This window comes from Felis catus, chromosome X, assembly GCF_018350175.1.
Source record: "Felis catus isolate Fca126 chromosome X, F.catus_Fca126_mat1.0, whole genome shotgun sequence".
In the NCBI taxonomy this organism is placed as follows: domain Eukaryota; kingdom Metazoa; phylum Chordata; class Mammalia; order Carnivora; family Felidae; genus Felis; species Felis catus.
The window spans coordinates 1,660,734-1,681,963 of NC_058386.1; the positions used below are offsets into that span (position 1 = coordinate 1,660,734).

The 21,230-nt window shown below is 46.7% G+C and overlaps 1 protein-coding gene across 4 annotated transcripts; it reads right to left on the reverse strand.

Moving 5' to 3' along the window:
- Window positions 1-212: 212 nt before the first annotated feature.
- On the reverse strand, window positions 213-18,179 carry ARSL (arylsulfatase L). Of its 4 annotated transcripts, none has more exons than XM_045050505.1 (12): window positions 17,972-18,178; window positions 17,605-17,849; window positions 16,531-16,575; window positions 15,158-15,307; window positions 13,799-13,920; window positions 12,465-12,587; window positions 9,860-10,283; window positions 8,295-8,431; window positions 6,613-6,747; window positions 5,739-5,901; window positions 3,175-3,296; window positions 213-690 (listed from the first exon to the last, which is right to left on the reverse strand). In XM_045050505.1, exons 2-12 carry the CDS (start codon window positions 17,751-17,753, stop codon window positions 299-301), a joined length of 1,962 nt encoding a protein of 653 aa, XP_044906440.1. In that variant the 5' UTR covers window positions 17,754-17,849; window positions 17,972-18,178; the 3' UTR covers window positions 213-298. The 4 variants fall into 4 exon arrangements, with proteins under 4 accessions (XP_044906440.1, XP_023105297.2, XP_023105296.2 ...); XM_023249529.2 differs by having other exon boundaries at window positions 213-657; window positions 17,972-18,174; XM_023249528.2 differs by having other exon boundaries at window positions 213-657; window positions 16,526-16,575; window positions 17,605-18,179.
- Window positions 18,180-21,230: the final 3,051 nt, after the last annotated feature.

Here is a 21,230-nt window from a genome sequence, read left to right on the forward strand (position 1 = left end):
AGAGTGGCCTCGTCTGGGTGACACTGAGGTCTGTGGGTGAAAGTCCCTGGGGTGGGGGTGGGGGGCTCTCCTCCTCCCCAGTTCCTTGTGGGTGGTCTGAACACCGCCCCCCTCCCCCATGGCTCCTTCTAGCTAGTGGTGACTGCACCCGGCTGCCTGTTCCTTTCACTTCCTGTTTTGAGATGCAAAACTAGTCCGCCCTCACAAATGGATAACTTAACCCCCTAGGGGAGGTTTAATTCCACCAGCAAAGACCTGCGGGGATCTGGAAGGGGGACCTGGTTCTCCCTGGAGGCGCTTATGCTTGGCCGTTTTCCCGATCACACCAGCAGAGGGGAAACGGGCCACAGCACGGCTGCAGCCAGGGTTTCCAGATGTTTCCCGGCGCGTCCAGCTGCACTGGGACTGGCCTGAGCGTCCGGCGATGCTCCTCCACGGCGCGTGAGATCGTGTCCATCACCCGGTAAAAGGCGGGCTCCGTGTCCGGCGTGAGGGCGTGCACCTCGGAGGGGTCTCTGGACAGGTCGAAGAGCAGAGGTGGGTCGTGATGGGCCACTTGGTCCCCGAAGCACGGGCACACCCCTCTCCCGTAGCAGGCGCCGGCTCCATGTGGGTGGAACACTGGGGTCGTGTAGTGGACTTTCCACAGTCTTCCTCCTGAGGGAAGGACACGAATCTCAGAGGGTTGACCTGGAGAAGGAGGATGGGTTGAGGTGGAGACGGAGGACGGGTGTTGGGAGAAGCCCAAGTGTCTGATGTGATGAATGGAGGGCAGATTGGGCAGCTCAATAAAGCTACAAGGGGGTGAGTTCCTTGTGTGGTAGGTAGTTCCAGGCAGGATGCTCAGAGGCTTACAAGGGCACTAGCTGCTCTCATGAAGTTTGCTCCAGGGCGCTGGGCAGCTAGGGAAAGGAAAGGAAAGGAGGGAGGGAGGGAGGAAGAAAGGAGGGGGCAAGCTATAGCAACCAACCTTCCTCTCTGGGAGGGCACCCATCCTACTTCTGCCTCAGGAAGAGACTTTGAAAGAATAGAAGGAGGGACCGGGGAGGTCGCTGCACTGGCCTCCTGCCCAGAGTTAGGTTGTGCCAGCTGCACAGCCTGTCCTCCCGGCTTCCTGCTGCTCTGGGAGGGAGGCCCCCACGCGTGTATCCCGACAGTGAGTCTGGAGAAGCCATGTGTAACCGGGGCGGGGGGGGGGGCAGTAGACACGGGGCGTATTCCCAACGTTCAAGCCTCTTCAACAGCACCCTCACTGGCTTCCCAGAATCACCCACTGTCTACTGACCTTGAAAAAACATTGAGATATTCGCCCAGTTACTGTGAGATGAGAGGTCATTAACGGGCAGCCACAATGTAAAAGAACAAACTTGAAGCCTGGATGTAGATTACAATAATATGGAAAATAATGGATGAAAAGGGAGGGACGTTTAAAGAAAACAATCTAAGGGCGCCTGGGTGGTTTAGTCGGTTAAGTGTCTGACTTCAGCGCTCATGATCTCACGGTCATGGATTTGAACCCGTCATTGGGTTTGCTGCTGTCAGTGCAGAGTCCTCTTCAGATCCTGCCCCCCTCTCTGTCTGCCCTACTCCTGCTCACTCTCTCTCTCTCTCTCTCTCTCAAAAATAAATAAATATTTAAAAACTGTGTATGTTATAGGGGGCACCTGGGTGGCTCAGTCAGTTAGGCGTCCAAATTTGGCTCAGGTCACAAACTCACAGTTCATGAGTTGGAGCCCCGTGTCAGGCTCTGGGCTGACAGCTTGGAGCCTAGAGCCTGTTTCAGAATACGTTTCTTCTTGTCTCTCTGTCCCTCCTCCGCTCACACTCTGTCTCTCTCTCCAAAAAAATGCTAAACACTAAAACACTAAACACTTAAAAAAAAAAATATGGTAACTTCCTCAAATAAGGGAGACCCCAAGAGGTATTCCTTCACCCTTGATTCCGATGGCTGGAGACTTCTAGAGGATGGTTTTGAGGAATGGAAAGATAACAGTTAAATCACAAGAAGGATACAGTCCTTCCCAAACAGTGGAGGAAGAAAAGAAACACAAAACCTATGCAATCATAAAGTCACAAATCCAATCAATCCATAGGGCAAATCCAAAAGAGAGGAGAAAATGTCAAGGCACAGAAGAGTAATAGAAGGGAAATAGAAATGAAGAAAAGTAACTCAAATGAATGAAACTCTGTTACCAGAAGACAAAGGTGGCAGCAGAAATCAACTGTGTGTAAAATTCAAAACTAACAGTTCTACAGTAAATGCGAGAGCTGAATTAAACAAAAAATTTCTAACAATGGAAAACCTCTAGCAATGCCACTTAAGTGATGATGGAGATCAGATGCATAGAAATATGGAGGCAATTAAAATACAATGAAATTAGTAGGGATGGGAACAATGTGCTTGATGAAATCAATATTTTTTAAACAAAAAGACTAAGTCGAGGGGCATAACGTGACTCAGTCAGGAAAATCTGATATTGTAAAGATAACCAATCTTCTCTCAGAGTCAGTTTATACATGGGATGCAGAGCCAAATCATAGTCCCATCGGATTAAAAAAAAAAATCTTGCAGTGGATCCTGAGTGGCTCAGCTGGTTGAGCACCCAACTTCAGCTCGGGTCATGATCTCATGGTTCGTGAGTTCGAGCCCCACACCGGGTTTGCTGCTGTTAATGCAGAGCCCACTTTGGATCCTCTGTCCGCTTCCCCGCTTGCACTCTCTCTCAAAAATAAATATTTATAAAAAAAATAAACAGTAAAAAAAGCCCTTGCACATGATTTTAGACTTCTTTTAAAAGGCCAGTGGGCCAAAATAGCCCAGGAAGTTTTGAAATGCAAAAATTATTTGGTATGCATGTTGCTGCTTATATCATAAACTTGTGATTATTACAAGGATGAAATCATGTCGTTGAGATAAGGTGGTTGGGACAGGTGGAGACCAATGTAGGTTAAGAGCACAGGTTTCAAAGATGAGAGGCAGACTAGAACACCTGTGTTCTGGAAGGCCACATGAAATCCCCTAAACAATGGTAATATGGTGATAAGGTGACTGACCGCTTGCATCCGGCAGCTGTGAGGGGAAAATACGGTCAAGAAAGGGATAATAGGGGCTCATGTGAAGCAGAGCCATGGGAGTACAAGCCAAGACGTGACTCCATGTTCCAGAGAACTCACCGTCACGTTGGTGCCAGCGGACTGCGTGCAGAAAATTCTCGCAGTAATGCAGCAGGAATTCGTGATCCGAGTGCTGTGCTGTCCCCAGCAGCAAGGGCAGCATGTCCCGGCCATCAATCACCCTGCAGACGAGGAGCACAGGGACTCAGGGGTGCAGCAAGGATGCACGGAAGGCATGCTCGAGCCTTAGCAAGTTTAGGGAAGCACTGGGACAGGTGCCTCCATTCTTTGTCTGCCAACATCACCTTTGGCTAAAGTATCCCCAAGGATCCAGCTATTTCCAGACCGACCTTGTTAGGAATGCAAACATAAGCCGAAGGTTCTGTGACCTGACTCTTTGGTTTTATACTGTACTGGGTTCTAAGCCATTGCAGCCTACGGTGTATTCATCAAGACTGAGTACCATTTCCTTGCCTGCTGCTCGTCCTGCTTTTGTGTTCCCTCCCCTAGCCCCACCTGTTGGGTTTTCTTCCCTCTTCCCTTCCTTGTCTTCTCCAGTTTCCAAGGTGTGACTCCACCCCACTCAGGACGGAGGTCTTCTAGGGACTCCAGTTCCATTTTCTCCACACTTTGTAGGAGACAGCTTAAACCCACTACTTGTGATTTGCAGGGATGGCCCTGAGCATTTGATGTCCTAGTGACGGGGTCCACTGCTTCAGGGTGGGAAACAGGTCTGTGTTTCTTTGGGACTTGCCCACCACTCCTAAAGCTGTAAAGTTGCGTGGATGTATCGGGCCATTAACTTTCCCCATACTTGAAGGTAAGCAAATGACTTTATGGACAACTGCAGGGATCCTTCTCGATTTTTCTTAATTGTCTTGATTACTTTTCAGAATCTTGTGGGTCAGATGTAAATCACCGATACTGAGGATAGGTTTTGACAGATGCCCACGGAAAGGGGATCTTTTTCTCTAGTTTCATTAATGTTCTTCATCGTGTTTATATACACATAAACATATATATATCTTTATATATATTCTTATACACACACACACATATATAATATATAGTATTGGTTTTGTACATGTGTGTATCCTTATATATATCCATATATATACACACACATACAATATATAACATTGGTTTTGTGTGTATATACACACACACACACATATATATATATACACACATAAATACATGTGTATATCCTTATATATCCATATATATACACACACATACAATATATAACATTGGTTTTGTGTGTATATACACACACACACATATATATATATACACATAAATACATGTGTATATCCTTATATATCCATATATATACACACACATACAATATATAGCATTGGTTTTGTGTGTATACACACACACATATATATATGTACACACATAAATACATGTGTATATCCTTATATATCCATATATATACACACATATATATAACATATAAATATATGCATTATATGGCTGCATTTCTTTTTTCATCTAGTGAAACACATTTGCAATATACATGTCAAATTTTTATTTTTAAAGCAAATGACAAATTAGAAATTAATTTAAAGATTAGCACCCAGTTAGAAAAAAAAAAATCAACCAGAGATATGATATTCAATGCAAGAAAAAACAAGAATGTTGACTAAAGGTATGAAATATTCAACCTCTCCAGGGATAAAATGGTGGAAATTATAACACACACACATATGTATATTTGTATACACACATATGAGTAATTTTATATAAATTACCTGTACAAAATCTATATTTATCTTAGCTCTGTTATGTTTTAAAGTAGACATCTCGCGTATGTCTGGTTGTGGTTCCTAAGGAAAATTTTGACAAAATACATGAAGAGATTTATCTGTAAACAGCCATACGCTTTGACTCAGGAATTCACCTTCTAGGGGATTCTTAATAAGGAGGTAATCATGACAGACAGTAACATGATAAGACAGTATTTTTTTTAAAGCGAGGCTAAAAATTATAAGGGGATGGTTGAAAGAAAATACCATGAAGGCATTAAATTTTTTGTCTGTTCAGAAAGATGTCTAAATATATATGTATTTACATGAATATGCATAAAATATGGAAAACGTATCTAAATCATATCTAAGTCTACATATCTCGATAGATCTACGTATAGATAGATCGACATGATATATATCAAACAATTTATAATTGTATGAGAATCATATATTTCTTATATTTTTGCATCTTATGATTATATACATAATTAATTAGATTATGAAATAATATTATTTTCTATTTCCCCAAAAAGTCTCTATAATTTTTAAGACAAAAAAATTGGAATCTGTACAAAATCTCTACCACACTACATGAAAAGTAATTTCCCACGATGAATTGTTAGATTTTTTCGATGGCCACCATAATAACATGGCTCCACTTATGAATCGGGAGAAGGGAAATAAACATTCTGTGCATCAAATGAAGCAGACAGCTGATCCTAATAGCTCATAACGGGGGGCCTGGAGTGTTTTCCCAGAAACTGATATCACGGGCACGTCACGCAATGCGGAAGTGACAATGACATTTCACATACACGTTTGTCTGCATGCAAAACTGAGCTGCTTGAGTTTCCTTGGGCTGTTAGGTACCTGTCCTGGGGCACCTCACCGCCCCCCAGCTGGACCACGGTGGGGAAAACATCCATCAGGCTGGTGGGCTCGTGGATCACTCGGCCGGCCGGCAGCACCCCAGGCCACCGGAAGATCCCCGGGACGCGGATCCCGCCTTCCCAGCCCCCCATCCCTTTGCCACCTGTGTGTAAACACGAACAGAAAAGAATGTGATCGGGCCGTATTTTTTTGGCAGTGTGTTTTACAATCCTTGGGGTACATCTGATAATGGTATGTCTGTGGTTGATAGCATTCTAGTTTGCATATGATGTGGCCACCACGGGTACCCACCCTCCTTGGATGCATTGCCTAATTCCGGAGTCCCTCACTCAATCAATGGGTAATCAAACTGTGGCCCCTCCACACAGTGGAAGCTTAGCCATAAAAAGGACCGTGGCACTGACACATGCCAGGATGTGGGTGGACCTGGGAGAGACATCGTGCTCGCTGAAAGAAGCCAGGTGTCAAGGGCCACGTACTGCACGATTCATTTACATGAACTGGTTAGAAGAGGGGAACACAGAAAGAGTAGGTGGTTGCCAGGGGCTGGGCACAGGGAGGATCCGGGAATGACTGCACATGGGTACTGAGTGTCTTTCTGAGGAATTGACCATGTTTTGCGGTTGAGCGGTGGTGATGTTTTCATAATTCTGTGATTCTACCGAAACCACAGCGTTGTGCAAAAGAAAAAAAAAAATCAAGTTTCAGTATGACAAATTATACTTTCTACCCTGAATAGAAAAGCAGAGTCTCTGGTGACTCTCTTGACATGCATGGCCCCATTCCAAGGGAAGGGTGGGGAACTGTAGGGTGGAAATAAAGACCAGACACAAGGATCTGGGACTCTCCCTACCTTTATAGATTCCATTCGAGCCGCCATACTGGTTGTTTCGGAGTCGAGACTCTAAAGATCCCCCATGATCCGACGTAAAATAAACCAGGGTGCTGTTGGTCAAGCCTTCCGTGTCCAAAGTATCAAGGATCTTCCCTGCAAAGAATAGACGGCATGTGAGCCAGTCAAAAGGGAAGGCCGTCTTAAACCAAAGTCTTCCGTGCATGCTGGAGTATTTTGGAGCTCTCCATGAGAATAAACCTTTAGTGTTAGCACATGAATGGGAACAAACACCAGTGTAGTCATGCTATTCTGAGCATCACCGACCCAAGGTTCATATACACCCTCGGATGCACCCCATTCTGTTTCCAACATGCTTCAGGCAAGCTACACGGAATATATTGCATAGGAAAAAAAATAGCAAAAATTTAAAAAGGAGGCAAAAGAAGATTATGGAGTCAACCATGCTTCCATTAAACAAAAACGAAAAACGAAAAACAGGGGACACCTGGGTGGCTCAGTCGCTTAAGCATCCAACTTCAGCTCAGGTCATGTTGTCACGGTTCATGGGTTCGAGCCCTACGTCCGGCTCTGTGCTGACAGCTTGGAGCCTGGAGCTTGCTTCGGATTCTGTGTCTCCCTCTATTTCTCTGGCCCTCCCCCCGTTCATGCTCTGTCTCTCTCCGTCTCAAAAATAAATAAATGTTAAAAAAAATTTTTTTTAATGATCATACTGTGGTTTGGTTGTGTTTGAAATTGGAACACAGAGGCACTAAGGCTATAGAAAAGATTCCTTAAATGTATCTTGGGTTCCTTATCTTGATGGACTTAGGGGGTTCTTAGCTCTGTACTGTAGAGTTTCAGATTCTATCACTCAGTAAGTGTTCGAGTACATACACCTGCACATGCATTCATTTAGCAGATTTTCCCCCAACCGTGACATGGTGAATTCCATTTTCAACACTCAATATCTAGGGTGCCTGGGTGGCTCAGTTGGTTGGCCATCCGACTCTGGATTTTCCAGTCATTTTTCATCTTTTCCACACAAGGACCATAGTGGTAATGGTGAATGAGTTCGCCCTGAAGAAAATGGCATCACAAAGTCCCACGGGGGGACGCCATGTGACATCAGTCTTTGCCTACAGGTCTCACAACCGCCACTATTTTCTCCAACAGTTCATTCAAGTCATACATTTTCCTCCAAAGTGATGTTTTCGGCGAATTTTTAAAGTATGTTTTCTCCTAAAATCTGGTTCCCATCATTCTGTATCTCTTGGCCCTCTCCGTCCACCGGCACGTCAGCCCGAGGGGACCCGAATCCTCATGTGAGGAGCAGGGAAGTGTGTGTGTGTCTGTATCCATGTACTCATGGGACAAATGTGCCCTTTCTGTCATTCCGGGCATCATTCCAAACGCAGGGGATGCACTGGGAGAACAGGGCAAGACAATCCTACCCCGTGGGGATTTTAAGCTCTGTTCTCCTGGGGGGAAATCCAACATCAACCCACCTAAGACAGCGTGATGAGAAGAAACAAAGCCATCAGAGAGACGAAAAGGCTACAATCGCTCGCAGCCTTCCTGTGCAATGAGATCGCACTGTTCACACTGCCTCTTCCATCTGTAGTCTGCGTTAATCTCCTTTCCTGCTGCTGTTTCCAGAGAAGCAACCATCCTGCCTGCACGGGGAAAAGGCACCTACTTACCCAGCATCCAGTCCATCTCTTCCGTGTTATCCCCGTACAGCCCGTGGACACTCTTCCCGCGGAACTTCTCGGTGGTGATCAGAGGGGTGTGCACGTGTAGAAAGGACACAAAGAGGAGGAAAGGTGTTTGCTTGTTTCTGAGAATAAATAACACGACTGGGTTTACTTTTACGTAAAGCAGAGACCGAGGCCCTAGAAGATGCAAAATAAAGATCTAGATCGTCATGTCCTTAAAGAAGTCTACCTGCTAGTGTTTAATGTGATGGCGTCACCCTTCTAAAGTCTGTTGAGGGGCGCCTGGGTGGCTCAGTTGGTTGAGCGTCTGACTTTGGCTCAGGTCATGATCTCACGGTTTCTGACTTCGAGTCCCACATCGGGCTCTGTGCTGACAGCTCAGAGCCCACTTTGGATCCTCTCTCCTGCTTTCTCTCTGCCCCTCCCTTGCTGGTTCTCTCTCTCTCTCTCAAAAATAAAATGAAGAAACTTAAAAAATGGCACAGATATGACACGTATTTTTTCCCTGTTTTTTAGCAGTTTATAGGTGTATGTGCCTCTGGATCTGAAGGTAAGACAATTCCAGGTGGCTGGAGTTTACTTAATTCAGTTATTTATTTCATTCGATTATGTCGGTATAGGTTCCCACCTCAATCCTTAGTGTATAGGATAAAGTGATATTGCATATTTGGCTTTCTTTTTTTTTTAAGTTTTATTGTTAAGTAATCTCTATACACAACATGGGGCTCGAACTCACAACCCCATGATCAAGAGTCCCATGCTCTACAGACGGAGCCACCTGGGCTTCCCTAGCTCACTTTATTGTAAGAACACAGCATAGAATACATATAGCACACAAACAATGTGTTGATCGACTCTTCATGTGATCAGTAAAACTTCCAGTCAACAATAGGCTATTAACAGTTACGTTTTGGGAGAGTCAAAGTTATTTGTGATTTTCCTCAGCACATGGTGTGGGCATCTGGGAACCCCCACGTTGTTCAAGGTCAACTGTAACCGTCAACATCATTTCAGACTCACGTTAGGCACTTCCACGAAAAGAATGTTCTGGAACATGATCACAACCTCATCACCACCGAGTGAACTGGGGTTCACCAGTGGTCCCCCTGCCCCCACTTTACTGGAACACCCTTGGGGAGCATAGAAACCACCTCTGTTTGGCGTAGCTTTTCATCAAGTCCCTCTGGGCTCTGACACAGTAAGTTCCTTGTTACTCAAACTCACATTTAGCATAAAGTTGCCAACAGGACAATGTAGTTCTGATGATAGAGCTTTAAAAATATTTAGAATTTATTGTAAATCTACGGGTGTTTCAGTTTGTTTTGTTAGTTAAATACGGCCGGTGGTGATCAGCGGGTGCTTACGCAATGGGACTGACTCAAGTGGGGCTCAACTGAACATCATCTATGACACAGTTTACCAAAAAACGTCTTTCTGGGCTACGGTGATTTCACTGGTCTTATCCTCATTATAGAAAAAGACTTTTCAAAATGCATTTTCACCATGGACCAGAGCCCTAGGATGAAGCTAACCCTTCCTTGGATGCTCACCTTTGGATGAAGGACGAGACCTCTTTGAGAATAAGAGACGTCGTCCTTGGAAAGTGCATGGGTTGCTCAGTGATGGTGTGGTTTCTCATCAGAAAGCAGTCTGCGTGAACAATCAGGTCTCCCAGGAAATACGAGGTTGTAAAGAGGAAGATGGCAGCCATGGTTGACCAGATGACCGGAGTCCATGAGCCTGACGTCAGGTGGGTGAGTTTCCCAGCGGTGAGCGTGAGGGCAGCCACGGCCATGATTTGGAAACAGACGTTGAGTTTCCGCTCCATACCTGCACGCTTCTCTGACAGTTCCCAGCGGACGCAGTCTCCCATCATGGAAAACGGCATTCCGTAGAAATGGTCGAATCCGTGGTTGAGAGGGTGGTGGCAGTGATCGTTGGAAGATTCACAGTTGAGACCCAGGTGCCATTTTCCTGAAAGGCAAAATAGATGCCCATTTAGGCCATCTCCCCTCCTACACCCCCTCCAGTAACCCTCTGTTTGTTCTCCGTATTTAAGAGTCTCTTCTGTTTTGTCCCCCTCCCTGTTTTTATATTATTTTTGTTTCCCTTCCCTTATGTTCGTCTATTTTGTCTCTTAAAGTCCTCATATGAGTGAAGTCATATGATATTTCTCTTTCTCTGACTGACTAATTTCACTTAGCATAATACCCTTTAGTTCCATCCAGGTAGTTGCAAATGGCAAGATTTCATTCTTTTTGATTGCCAAGTAATACTCCACTGTACATATACATACAACAGCTTCTTTATCCATTCATCCATCAATGGACATCTGGGCTCTTTCCATACTTTGGCTATTGTTGATAGCACTGCTATAAACATGGGGATGCCTGTGCCCCTTCGAAACAGCACACCTGTATCCCTTGGATAAATGCCTAGTGGTGCAATTGCTGGGTCATAGGGCGGTTCTATTTTTAGTTTTTTTGAGGAACCTCCATACTGTTTTCCAGAGTGGCTGCACCAGCTGCATTCCCACCAACAATACAAAAGAGATCCTCTCTCTCCGCATCCTCGCCAACACCTGTTGTCACCTGAGTTGTTAATGTTAGCCGTTCTGACAGGTGTGAGGTGATATCAAGATCCTCAACTTAATCACATCTGCAAAGACCCTTTTTCCATAGAAAGTAATATTTTCAGCCTCCAGCATGTAGGACATGATATCTCTGGTGAGCATTATTCAATCTACTGTGCCTGAATTTGCAAAGGTCTCTGGTAGGTCAATAAGGAAGGCACAGGATGCTCAGATTGCTCTAGAAAATGCAATCTGGGGGCGCCTGGGTGGCTCAGTCGGTTAAGCAGCCGACTTCGGCTCAGGTCATGATCTCGCGGTCCGTGAGTTTGAGCCCCGCGTCGGGCTCTGTGCTGACGGCTCAGAGCCTGGAGCCTGTTTCCGATTCTGTGTCTCCCTCTCTCTGACCCTCCCCCATTCATGCTCTGTCTCTCTCTGTCTCAAAAATAAATAAACGTTAAAAAAATTAAAAAAAAAAAAAGAAAATGCAATCTGCTGTAGTCAGCGGGGAAAAGATTTCTTGACTTTGGGATTGTCCCTCTCTTTGTTTTTGTTTTTGTTTTTGTTTTAATTTTTTTTCAACGTTTATTTATTTTTGGGACAGAGAGAGACAGAGCATGAACGGGGGAGGGGCAGAGAGAGAAGGAGACACAGAATCGGAAACAGGCTCCAGGCTCCGAGCCATCAGCCCAGAGCCTGACGCGGGGCTCGAACTCACGGACCGCGAGATCGTGACCTGGCTGAAGTTGGACGCTTAACCGACTGCGCCACCCAGGCGCCCCTGTCCCTCTCTTTGTTAAAGCACTGAAATGATGGTCAGGATCATGGTGGACATTAGGTTCTACAGAACACAACTGTCAAGTTCAACCAATGACAGGTGTTTAGCTTCTCTACTGTCACTACTAGGGTATTGACAAAGAGGCCTGTGTATCTTCCCAACACCCCAAATGGTGCCTCCCATCCAGAAAACCTCATGCAATTTTCCAAGGAATGTTCCACATGGGTAGACTTCTGTCCCGAAAACAACAAAGAGCCTGTCAGATTTGATGGTCAGTGTATCAGGTGGTCTTGCTTTTTTACGATCAATAAATGGCACTGTTAATAAAAATTATCAGTATAAGATGATAACGCTAGTGACAGCTTGGTCCCCTCTCAAGAAACTACTGTCCCTGATTGTACTTACACATGACATGGTTTGTTGACATACAGAAAAGTAAGCATGCTATTTGTGGAAGCAGAGAGGGAATGTACTAAGAGGCACATTTCTAAGCGGAATTTAGGGGGAACGACGTTGTGGAAATTGTTGGTAATTTGGTGACATTAGAAAAGAATTTTCTAATTTTTTTGTGACAGTGCATCAGCAAATAATATGACATGCTAGATGTTTCATTAAGCGGACATTTCTTGAGCATGTACTTTGCACGAAGCAACCTGCAGGTATTAAGGTCGTTCCTGCATGCACGGAGGGAGCTTTCTGTCCGGTGGACGATCCCAGTGTGTCATGACCACGTAATTTGCAAGCTTTATGGTTGAATATCTTCTTCATATAAAAGTAATGTGATTAATACTTTAAAAACTGCACATACCTATTAGCCCAGTGGCATAGCCTCTGTCCTTTAATATTTTTGCAAACGTTGTCTCGTTGGTCGGGAGCCCTCCAGATACTCCCGTCCACTGAAGAACACGATAACCATTACTGGAAACCATACCTTTGAGGAAACATTTTCAAAGAAATGTTACCATCACACATTGACATTTGCCATTATGGTTAATTTTTCATGTAAAACAGGCAGTGAAAAATTAATTGAACAATTAGCAAAAACACTTAACTGTGTTGCTGTGTGAAGGTTATACACACAAAGAGGATGAAAGGACAGAGGAAGGGGAATTAAAATTGGTTTTATAATTTCACCAAACTCTTGATATAACAAGTTTGAGGGGTTCTCAAACTTGTCTGCTCTTTGGAATCATCTGAGAAGCTTCAAACTATTCTGAAACCTGGTCGTCGATCCAGAGAGTTTGAGTTCAGTTGGTTGGGGGTGGAATTTGAGGTGGGTTGCAAGACGCCCTAGATGATTCAAATGTGCCAGCAAGGTGGGGAGCCATGGCTATAATTCCTACCAGCCCTGACATGCCCAAGGCATGGACGCGAGTGTTCCAAAAGGTAGGTTAAACATTTTTCTGAAGTTCTGAAGCATACAGTTGAAAACCACTGACTTAGAAGGTGCTCTATGCCCCCTAGACCATTTTCACCAATGCAGCTCAGTCTTACTAGGGAAGATCCACCTGGTTCAAAGAGTGAACACAGTTCCCACTGATCATCTTTTGGGGACCTGGAGAATTCTTTCTGAGATTTTCCAAACCTTTGAGAATGCATCTGACGCCGCAGGAGACTAGGGGAACATACGTAGTTCTCGGCCATAACAAAGACAGGTGGGGTGTTTTAGCTTAAGTTGGCCAAGATTCCTTCTTCCCTGGGACATGAGAGGGTGCCAGAGACCCATATACAGGAGGGTCTGTGACAGTTCATTTGATACGTCACATGGCCAGGCCAGTGTCCAGTTATTCAAACACCAGCCCGTTACTTCAGATGGTGCTGCGAAGGCCTTTCAAGATACGGTTGACGTGTACAATCAATTGGCTTTAACCAAAGGGAAAACCCTTGATATGGACCTTCTTCGTCCTTAGGGTCCAAGAACATCACACAGACTTCCAACTTTTTGTCTATTCCCTACTGAAATGCCCCATCTGAGTCATGTCATTATCGGTGGGGCTCTATATCTGATGGTAAAACTATGGCGATATCAGATTATTCTCTCCCCACGATACCAGTGGACCCATGCTTTAATACCTGCGTTAGAGGAGTTACAGGGAACACGCTCTTCTCCAGAGCCATGGTGAGACAGGAGGGACAACAGACCTGATCGGAGAGGGTATCTGCCCGTTAAGAAAGCTGCCCTGCTTGGGGTACACACGGACGCGGCCGCGAGGTGCTGGGTGAGCATCACACCATCTCGTGCGAGGCGGTCAATATTTGGAGTCCTGCAGAAGAGACACGAACAGTTTTGTTGCTGAACAAAGACACACACGGGTTTTTTGTCTACAAGAACTGCTACATATTTCATAGAAAAATCAGCCCATCATCATTTAGCACAGCAAGATGTTCTTGGGAGTGGCCAAAAGGCAGTGGCGAGAACTTCGGACGTCACGTGAACCATGAGAGGACCCGAAAATTCGACCCCATGGCAGCCGCACGCTGTCGTTGGGACTCGAGGGTGGGATTCTGATGACACTTCCTGGTGTTGGCTGAGTTCGGGGCCCAAGGGCAGTTAGAATGTGACCCAGGTGATGGAGTGAGGTCATTCTACACGAGACAGGCTAGCGATGACCGGTGAGTGTGGTGAGGTATGTTGGGGTAACGGGGGCATGGATTTGTGTGACCGAAGCAGGGCATTCCAGTGGGGAGCACCGGAAAAGTCATGCATGGTTGGGTAGACTTGACTTGATGGACAGAAGTGGAGGGTGAGGAAGCCCTGGTGTTTGACTTAGACCCAACACCATTGAATCTGTGGACACTGTCCCTCATGGACTGTGCTGATAGAAACCACGTTTCAAAGTGAAATGAGGAGGGGCGCCTGGGTGGCAGTCGGTTAAGCGTCGACTTCAGCCAGGTCACGATCTCGCAGTCCGTGAGTTCGAGCCCCGCGTCGGGCTCTGTGCTGATGGCTCAGAGCCTGGAGTCTGCTTCCGATTCTGTGTCTCCCTCTCTCTCTGCCCCTCCCCTGCTCGTGCTTGCTCTCTGTTTCCCTCAAAAACAAATACACATTAAAACAAAGTCTTAGGGGCGCCTGGGTGGCTCAGTGGGTTGAGCGTCTGACTTCGGCTCGGGTCATGATCTCGCGAGATCTCGCGTGATCTCGCGTGAGTTCGAGCCCCGCGTCAGGCTCTGGGCTGATGGCTCGGAGCCTGGAGCCTGGTTCCGATTCTGTGTCTCCCTCTCTCTCTGCCCCTCCCCCGTTCATGCTCTGTCTCTCTCTGTCCCAAAAATAAATAAACGTTGAAAAAAAAAATTAAAAAAAAAAAAAGTGAAATGAGGAGTCACACGTAGGAGGCATCTGAGCTGGGGTTAGCGCTGGTGAGGGCAGAACGAGGGGCGAGGGGGCGTGGCACGGACGTGTGCGGAATCCGGTCAAGGTCTGGACTGCACACGTCAAAGGTTTGACCCCTTGTCAGTAGGGTTTGCATCGAGACGCCAGAGGACCCGTTCTCAGATCCTTGCCTGATGGTGTCGTTGCCATAGCAGCCAATGTCGCCAATGCCGAAATCGTCTGCCATCAGAAGAAGGATGTTTGGACGCGAACCAGATAGATCCCTGCTGGCGGAGGGCGTCACACCCAGAAGTGCGCCGACTGTCACAGCTAGCCAGGTCCTGAAAGGCAAGGTGCCAACGAAAGCTTAACGCTGCTTTCCAGTTAAATAGTGGCGTTTGTAGGGGCGTCACTAGGGGACTTGGATATTGCATCGTGTTGTGGAAGGGTTTGACTACATTTCTGAGGTATTTGATTTTTGTTTTAAAGTTGAAAACAATTCACCTTCTGGATGGTTATTTTTTTTTTAATTTATATATTTATTTTGATAGAGCATTATGGAGAGGGAGAGAGAGAGGGATGGTTTTTTACTTTTTATTTTTTTAAATTTGTATATTTATTTTGATAGAGAGAGCATTATGGAGAGGAAGAGAGAGAGAGGGAGAGACAGAATCCCAAGCAGGTTCCGCACTGTCTGCACACAGCCTGAGGTGGGGCTTGAACTCACCAACGGTGAGATCCAGACCTGAGCTGAGATCGAGAGTCGGACGCTCAACTGACTGAGCCGCCCAGGTGGCCCTTGATGATTTTATCTGAAGTGTAAACATTTTGTCTTTGGAAGCCCTGGGGTCTGTTATTAGGACTCATACCATGACTAAGGAAAGTCCTTTTTTGTGGCTTGGATCAGGTCCCCAGAACAGCTATAACTCTCTGCCTTTGCCTCTTCCTCGTTTTTCTTTAAACAAGTAAACTGTGTTGAACTTGGGTCTCTGTGGCCCGTTGGTGGGAACTGGGCCACTGAGTCAGGGCCCAAGTCAGGGCAAAAGCTCACCAATGCCATCTGGTGATTCTGAGTCTATGAAAAATAGCCATATATTCTAGCATGAGTGTGAAACTACCAAAGACTGTCACGGGGAGGGGGGGGGGAGGGGGGTGGTGCCTTTGCTACCACTATGGCTACCATAACCGTGGCCTCCGTGGGGGCCCTCCTGTTTCTGGAAGTCTCTGTGGGCAGGTGCATATACAGAGGGACAAGAGTGTGCCAATCCCCGGGGCCATGAAATCAACATGGGATCTGAGTCTCCAAAGAAGATTTGCGGTGTGGGCACCCCGGAAAACCAGACGACGTGGTTTGGGAAAAGTGGAATAGAATGCCTTCGAGTGGCTCCCAGACTGCAGAGTGTGGGACAGCGATATAAACCCTGAGCCCCACGGCCAGCGCCCCAGATGCATCAGCAATTGCTAGGTGTGCCGGAGCGCTCCATCAGCGCGTCCTGAGCGAGGAGGCGTAAAGAAAGGTAGAGGCGCAAACAGAAGACTGGAGATTGCACTGTTTCTACCTTACCAAGCGTGCTCCAGACGTAACATGTTCTCTTTTCGCTCGTAGTTCCTGTAAGAAACAAGGACGTATGTAATAACGATGTTCAACACGTAAGATAGTACCTACCTATCGAACGGGAAACTTTGATGCGCTCGGATCGTGTCAATAAAACCTTAAAACAGCTACCGAGAACTCGTAAGAATGGTCTTGTCTGTCAGAAAGGCTTTAAGGAAGCTGAACGCTGTGTTAAGAATGAGGAATGTACGTCTGTCATGGGCAGGACGATAAATATTTGGGGCTTTTCTGCCCACGTTGCCGCTATCCCCACTCTGCCGTTGGAACGTGACTGGGTGTCACTGGCTTCCACTGAAACAACGTTTACAGATCTGGTCAGCTTTGTTCGCCCCACAAATCATAGATGCCCGGTCTTTTCATTTGTTCGTTTGTTTTTAATGTTTATTTGTTTTTGAAAGAGAGAAAGACACAGAGTGTGAGTGGGGGAGGGGCCGAGAGGGAGACACAGGATCGGAAGAAGGCTCTAGGTTCCGAGCTGTCATCACAGAGCCCGACGTGGGGCTCGAACTCCGAGATGGTGGGATCATGACCTGAGCCAAAGTCGGATGCTCAACCAACTGAGCCACTTAAGTGCCCCTCTCAATTTTTTTTTTTTTTTTAAAGATAAGGACACGGAGAAAGAAAAGCCCTTCAACGCAGTGTCTTCCCTGGGTGGGAAGAAATTGCACACAGCTTCCCAGCTGTCCTCCAGACCCCAGACGGCAAGCCTGCCTTCCCGGCTCTGCCTGGAGCTGCTCCCAAAACCAGCTCGCTTTCCGGTCTCTGGGATCCCAGCCACGTCGAGTCCACAGGCTCTGAGAGCCGTTCACAATCCCGTCTCCATGCTTCCCCACCTCTGCATGATTTTTCTGGTTCCTTTCAATCTGGTTCCTTTTTGCAATCACCCCAGGGGTGTGTGTGTGTGTGTGTGTGTGTGTGTGTGTGTGTGTGTGTGTCTGAGAGAGAGAGAGAGAGAGAGACATGGGGTGGGGTGGGGGGGACCAGTCAGTGATCCTTTCACGCGTCTGTGGGCTTCCCAGTTACCTGGATGGCTGTGCTCCGTCGGGGCCGGGCCGCCTGGACCTCAGCGATCGGCTGGCGGTGCAGCAGAGGGCACGGCTGGTCCTGCGGGACTGTCCTGAGGCGGCCGCCAGTGCCCAGGCCTCCTCGGCCGGCCGGCCGGCCGCACGCATGTGCACAGCGACCCAGCCCGTTCAGAGCCACAGCAAGGAGGTGGAGGAGAAGCAAGTTCGGTTGTGCAGAGAGTGGCCGGGGCCGTGGCCAGCGGCCTGTTGGTACAGGAGACCTTCTGTTACTCATTAGAACGCGCAAGGTGCCCCGGGGGCAGCACACACGGCTCCCGCGGGGGCCGGTGACTCATTTATTCCCCAGCGGGTCGCAACCTCCTGACCTCTGTCCTCAGCTCAGGGCTCTGTGCTGGGTCTCCCTCCGAAGCGGCCAACCGGTTGCCTTCAAAATGCCTCTCCCGAGCTCCTCACAGCCCGCGCCCCTTCCCCTGCAGCCTGCGTCTGCCTCCGCATGGAAAAGGGGGAACAGAAAATAGGTGTGCCTTCGCGGGCCAGCAGCATCACAGGCCAGGAACTTCGCAGCCGCCGAGGCGGATGCCCGCGTTGGGGAGCTGCTGCTCTGGGGCTTGAGGCCATTGTTTTTGTTTGTGTCTGTTCTTTGCTACTCACCGGGGAGCCAGCTTCCTCCTGCCGGAGGCACAGCCGTCACACCAAAGACTTCCTTTCCAAGGCTTTCCTGAATCAGACCTTGCTGCGCATTCCCAGGTGTGCCGTCCCGTCAACACGTCCCCCCTCAAAGCCCCTCGTGTGTGGTCACCAACCCCCCCAACCCCACCCGGGGGGCTGAGCCTTGCAGACTTTCCACTGGGGGCTCCGGCCTGGCAGATAACAGCAGTCCTAATGGCTCCAGGCGTCCAACATTCTTTGTGAACTTAACAAAGGACAGGAACAAGGTTCCGCCCCGGGTGCGGGTGATGGAGGAGGGCAGCGGGACTCCTTGTGTTTTGTGGACTGTTTGCTTTAGTTTAGTTTTTTTAACCAGACTAAGCGGAGACACATCTTGGAATTTCCACGTGACTTGTGGTGCACCCCACCTCGCTCCCCGTTGAGGGATAAGACCAGAGGCCCGTAACACCTCCCGCTGCCCAGGTTGTGACCGCCCCCAAATGCCCGCAGACGTTGCTGAGTGTGGCCTGGGACCAAGACGGCTCTCGCTGAGGACGCCCCAGCGATCCAGCACTTTGCAGAAGGCTTCCTGGCGCGTACTGACCTTCCGCTGCCCTGTCACAGTCCTGCTGGGCAGGTCGCACACTGAAGCTGTCAACCCGGACTTACAGCCTCTCCCCGTTTCTCCCCTTGGCTACTTTTTCCAGTACACAGCCCCGGAACGGGATCCTTGCGTGTTTTTGGTCTGGAGTCATTTGGGGCTGTGAGGTGACGTGTCACTGTGTGGGTACAGAGTGTTCCCCAATTCCTACCAGGATCCCTTCTGAAGGGGACTGTACCCCCTGCCCTCCGGGCCCTCGGGCTTCCTCTGTTGTATTTGCATTGATGCTTCAGGGAACTGGAGTGAGTTGTATTGTGTTCTCTTCACCAACAGCCCAGGCGTCGGTTACAAGCGAGACGCTGCCCAGGGAGAAGGTCTGTGGGCAGAGAGGGCCCTGCGGGGGAGGGGACGGCATGCAGGATCCCAGGACTGGAATGTCTTTGAAGTATGACCTCCTTGCAACGCTGGCTCCTTGGTTGTGTCTCCAGAAATTAAGGAGCTCTGGCTGAAGATCCCTTCCCAGGGATGATGTGCCCGTCTTGCCCACGGTAATGCTCGCGTGAACATCACTGCTTGTCTGGCTCCCATATCCCGTTTTCACAGACATAATAAGACTGTAAAACAGGGTACAATCAAATGAGAAAAAAAATCTTGTGATAGAAGCAATTGTACCTATCTATCCATCCATCATCTATCTGTCCATCAATCATCTATATATCCATCCATCCATCTATTATCTATCTATCTATCTATTTTCTATCTATGTAATCTCTATCTATCCATCCATCTACCATGTATCTATCCATCAATCATTATCTATGTATCCATCCATCCATCTATTATCTATCTATCTATCTATCTATCTATCTATCCACCTCAACATCCATCCATCCATATATCCTCCCATCCATACATCTATCCATCTATCCTCCCATCATATCTATCTATCTATCTATCTATCTATCTATCTCCATTCATCCATCCATCCATTCATCCATTCATCCATCCATCCATCATCATATCTATATCCATGTATCTATGTGTCTATGTATCTATCATCTATCAATAATCTATCCATCCACCCATCCATCCATCCATCCATCCATCCATCTATCCATCATATCTAACATCTATATCTATCTATCCATCCATCCATCCATCCATCCATCTATTATCTATCTATCTATCTATCTATCTATCTATCTATCTATCTATTTTCTATCTATGTAATCTCTATCTATCCATCCATCTATCATGTATCTATCCATCAATCTATGTATCTATGATACATATTATCTATGTACAATTATCTTTGTACATGTATCTATGTACAATTATCTATGTATCCATCCATCCATCTATTATCTATCTATCTATCTATCTATCTATCTATCTACCTATCTATCCACCTCAACATCCACCCATCCATATATCCTCCCATCCATACATCTATCCATCTATCCTTCCATCATATCTATCTATCTATCATCTATCTATCTATCTATCTATCTCCATTCATCCATCCATCCATTCATCCATCCATCCATCATCATATCTATATCCATGTATCTATGTGTCTATGTATCTATCATCTATCAATAATGTATCCATCCACCCATCCATCCATCCATCCATCCATCTATTCATCATATCTAACATCTATATCTATCTATCCATCCATCCATCCATCCATCCATCTGTATATCTTTCTATTCATCCCTGTATCTATCTACCTTTCTCTATCTTCCCTCGAAGCATTTCTTCTATCATCTATTGTTCTTGGAGTGTCTAACTGAATATTGCATGCTGTCTCAGTGCCATTATGTCTCCAGGTATCAATGCAGCTAATGACCCTCGCCTTCCTCAGAGGTGCAAGTTGCAGCCACACATGATGCAGTGTTTGTAAGACACATGTAGACCACAAGACAGAAGCTACTCTTGAAAGTTGGCGTCAGAATTGAACATGGTGAAATTCTTGTTGTACATCTACCCTCTCGTCGCTATTTTGAAACTCTAACTGGAATCCTTGGTGGAGATTTTGTTTTTTTTTAAATTATCCTGGCAGAAAACGTATTCGACTTAATTAAGTCTCCTTAATTATACATGAGTATTTGGTGGCAGTTGAAAGCTGAGATGAAATGTTCCTTTGGCAAATAAGTATGCAACAGCTGCCAGGTAGGTTATATTTAAATACAAAGATAATTGACAGACTTGAGCAGGGCACAACCTTGGTACTTAATAAACGTTTAATTATAATAACGAGCGCAGTCTCTTGGAACCGTGGCAGGAGCCTGGATGCACAGGACCCGTGTCCACAAATGTAGGAATTGGAGAAACCACTTGTTTCAAGTAAGTAAAATATGTTAAGTTCATAT

Excerpts from the sequence above, each read along its gene's own strand:
- ARSL (XM_023249528.2), bottom strand. The coding sequence starts at position 17,880 with ATGAGTAACAGAAGGTCTCCTGTACCAACAGGCCGCTGGCCACGGCCC. Across the intron at positions 15,308-16,525 it reads TCTGGAGCACGCTTGGTAAG|GACCTGGCTAGCTGTGACAG; the intron begins GTAGAAACAGTG and ends CTTGCCTTTCAG. Across the intron at positions 5,902-6,612 it reads CTCGAATGGAATCTATAAAG|GTGGCAAAGGGATGGGGGGC; the intron begins GTAGGGAGAGTC and ends GTTTACACACAG.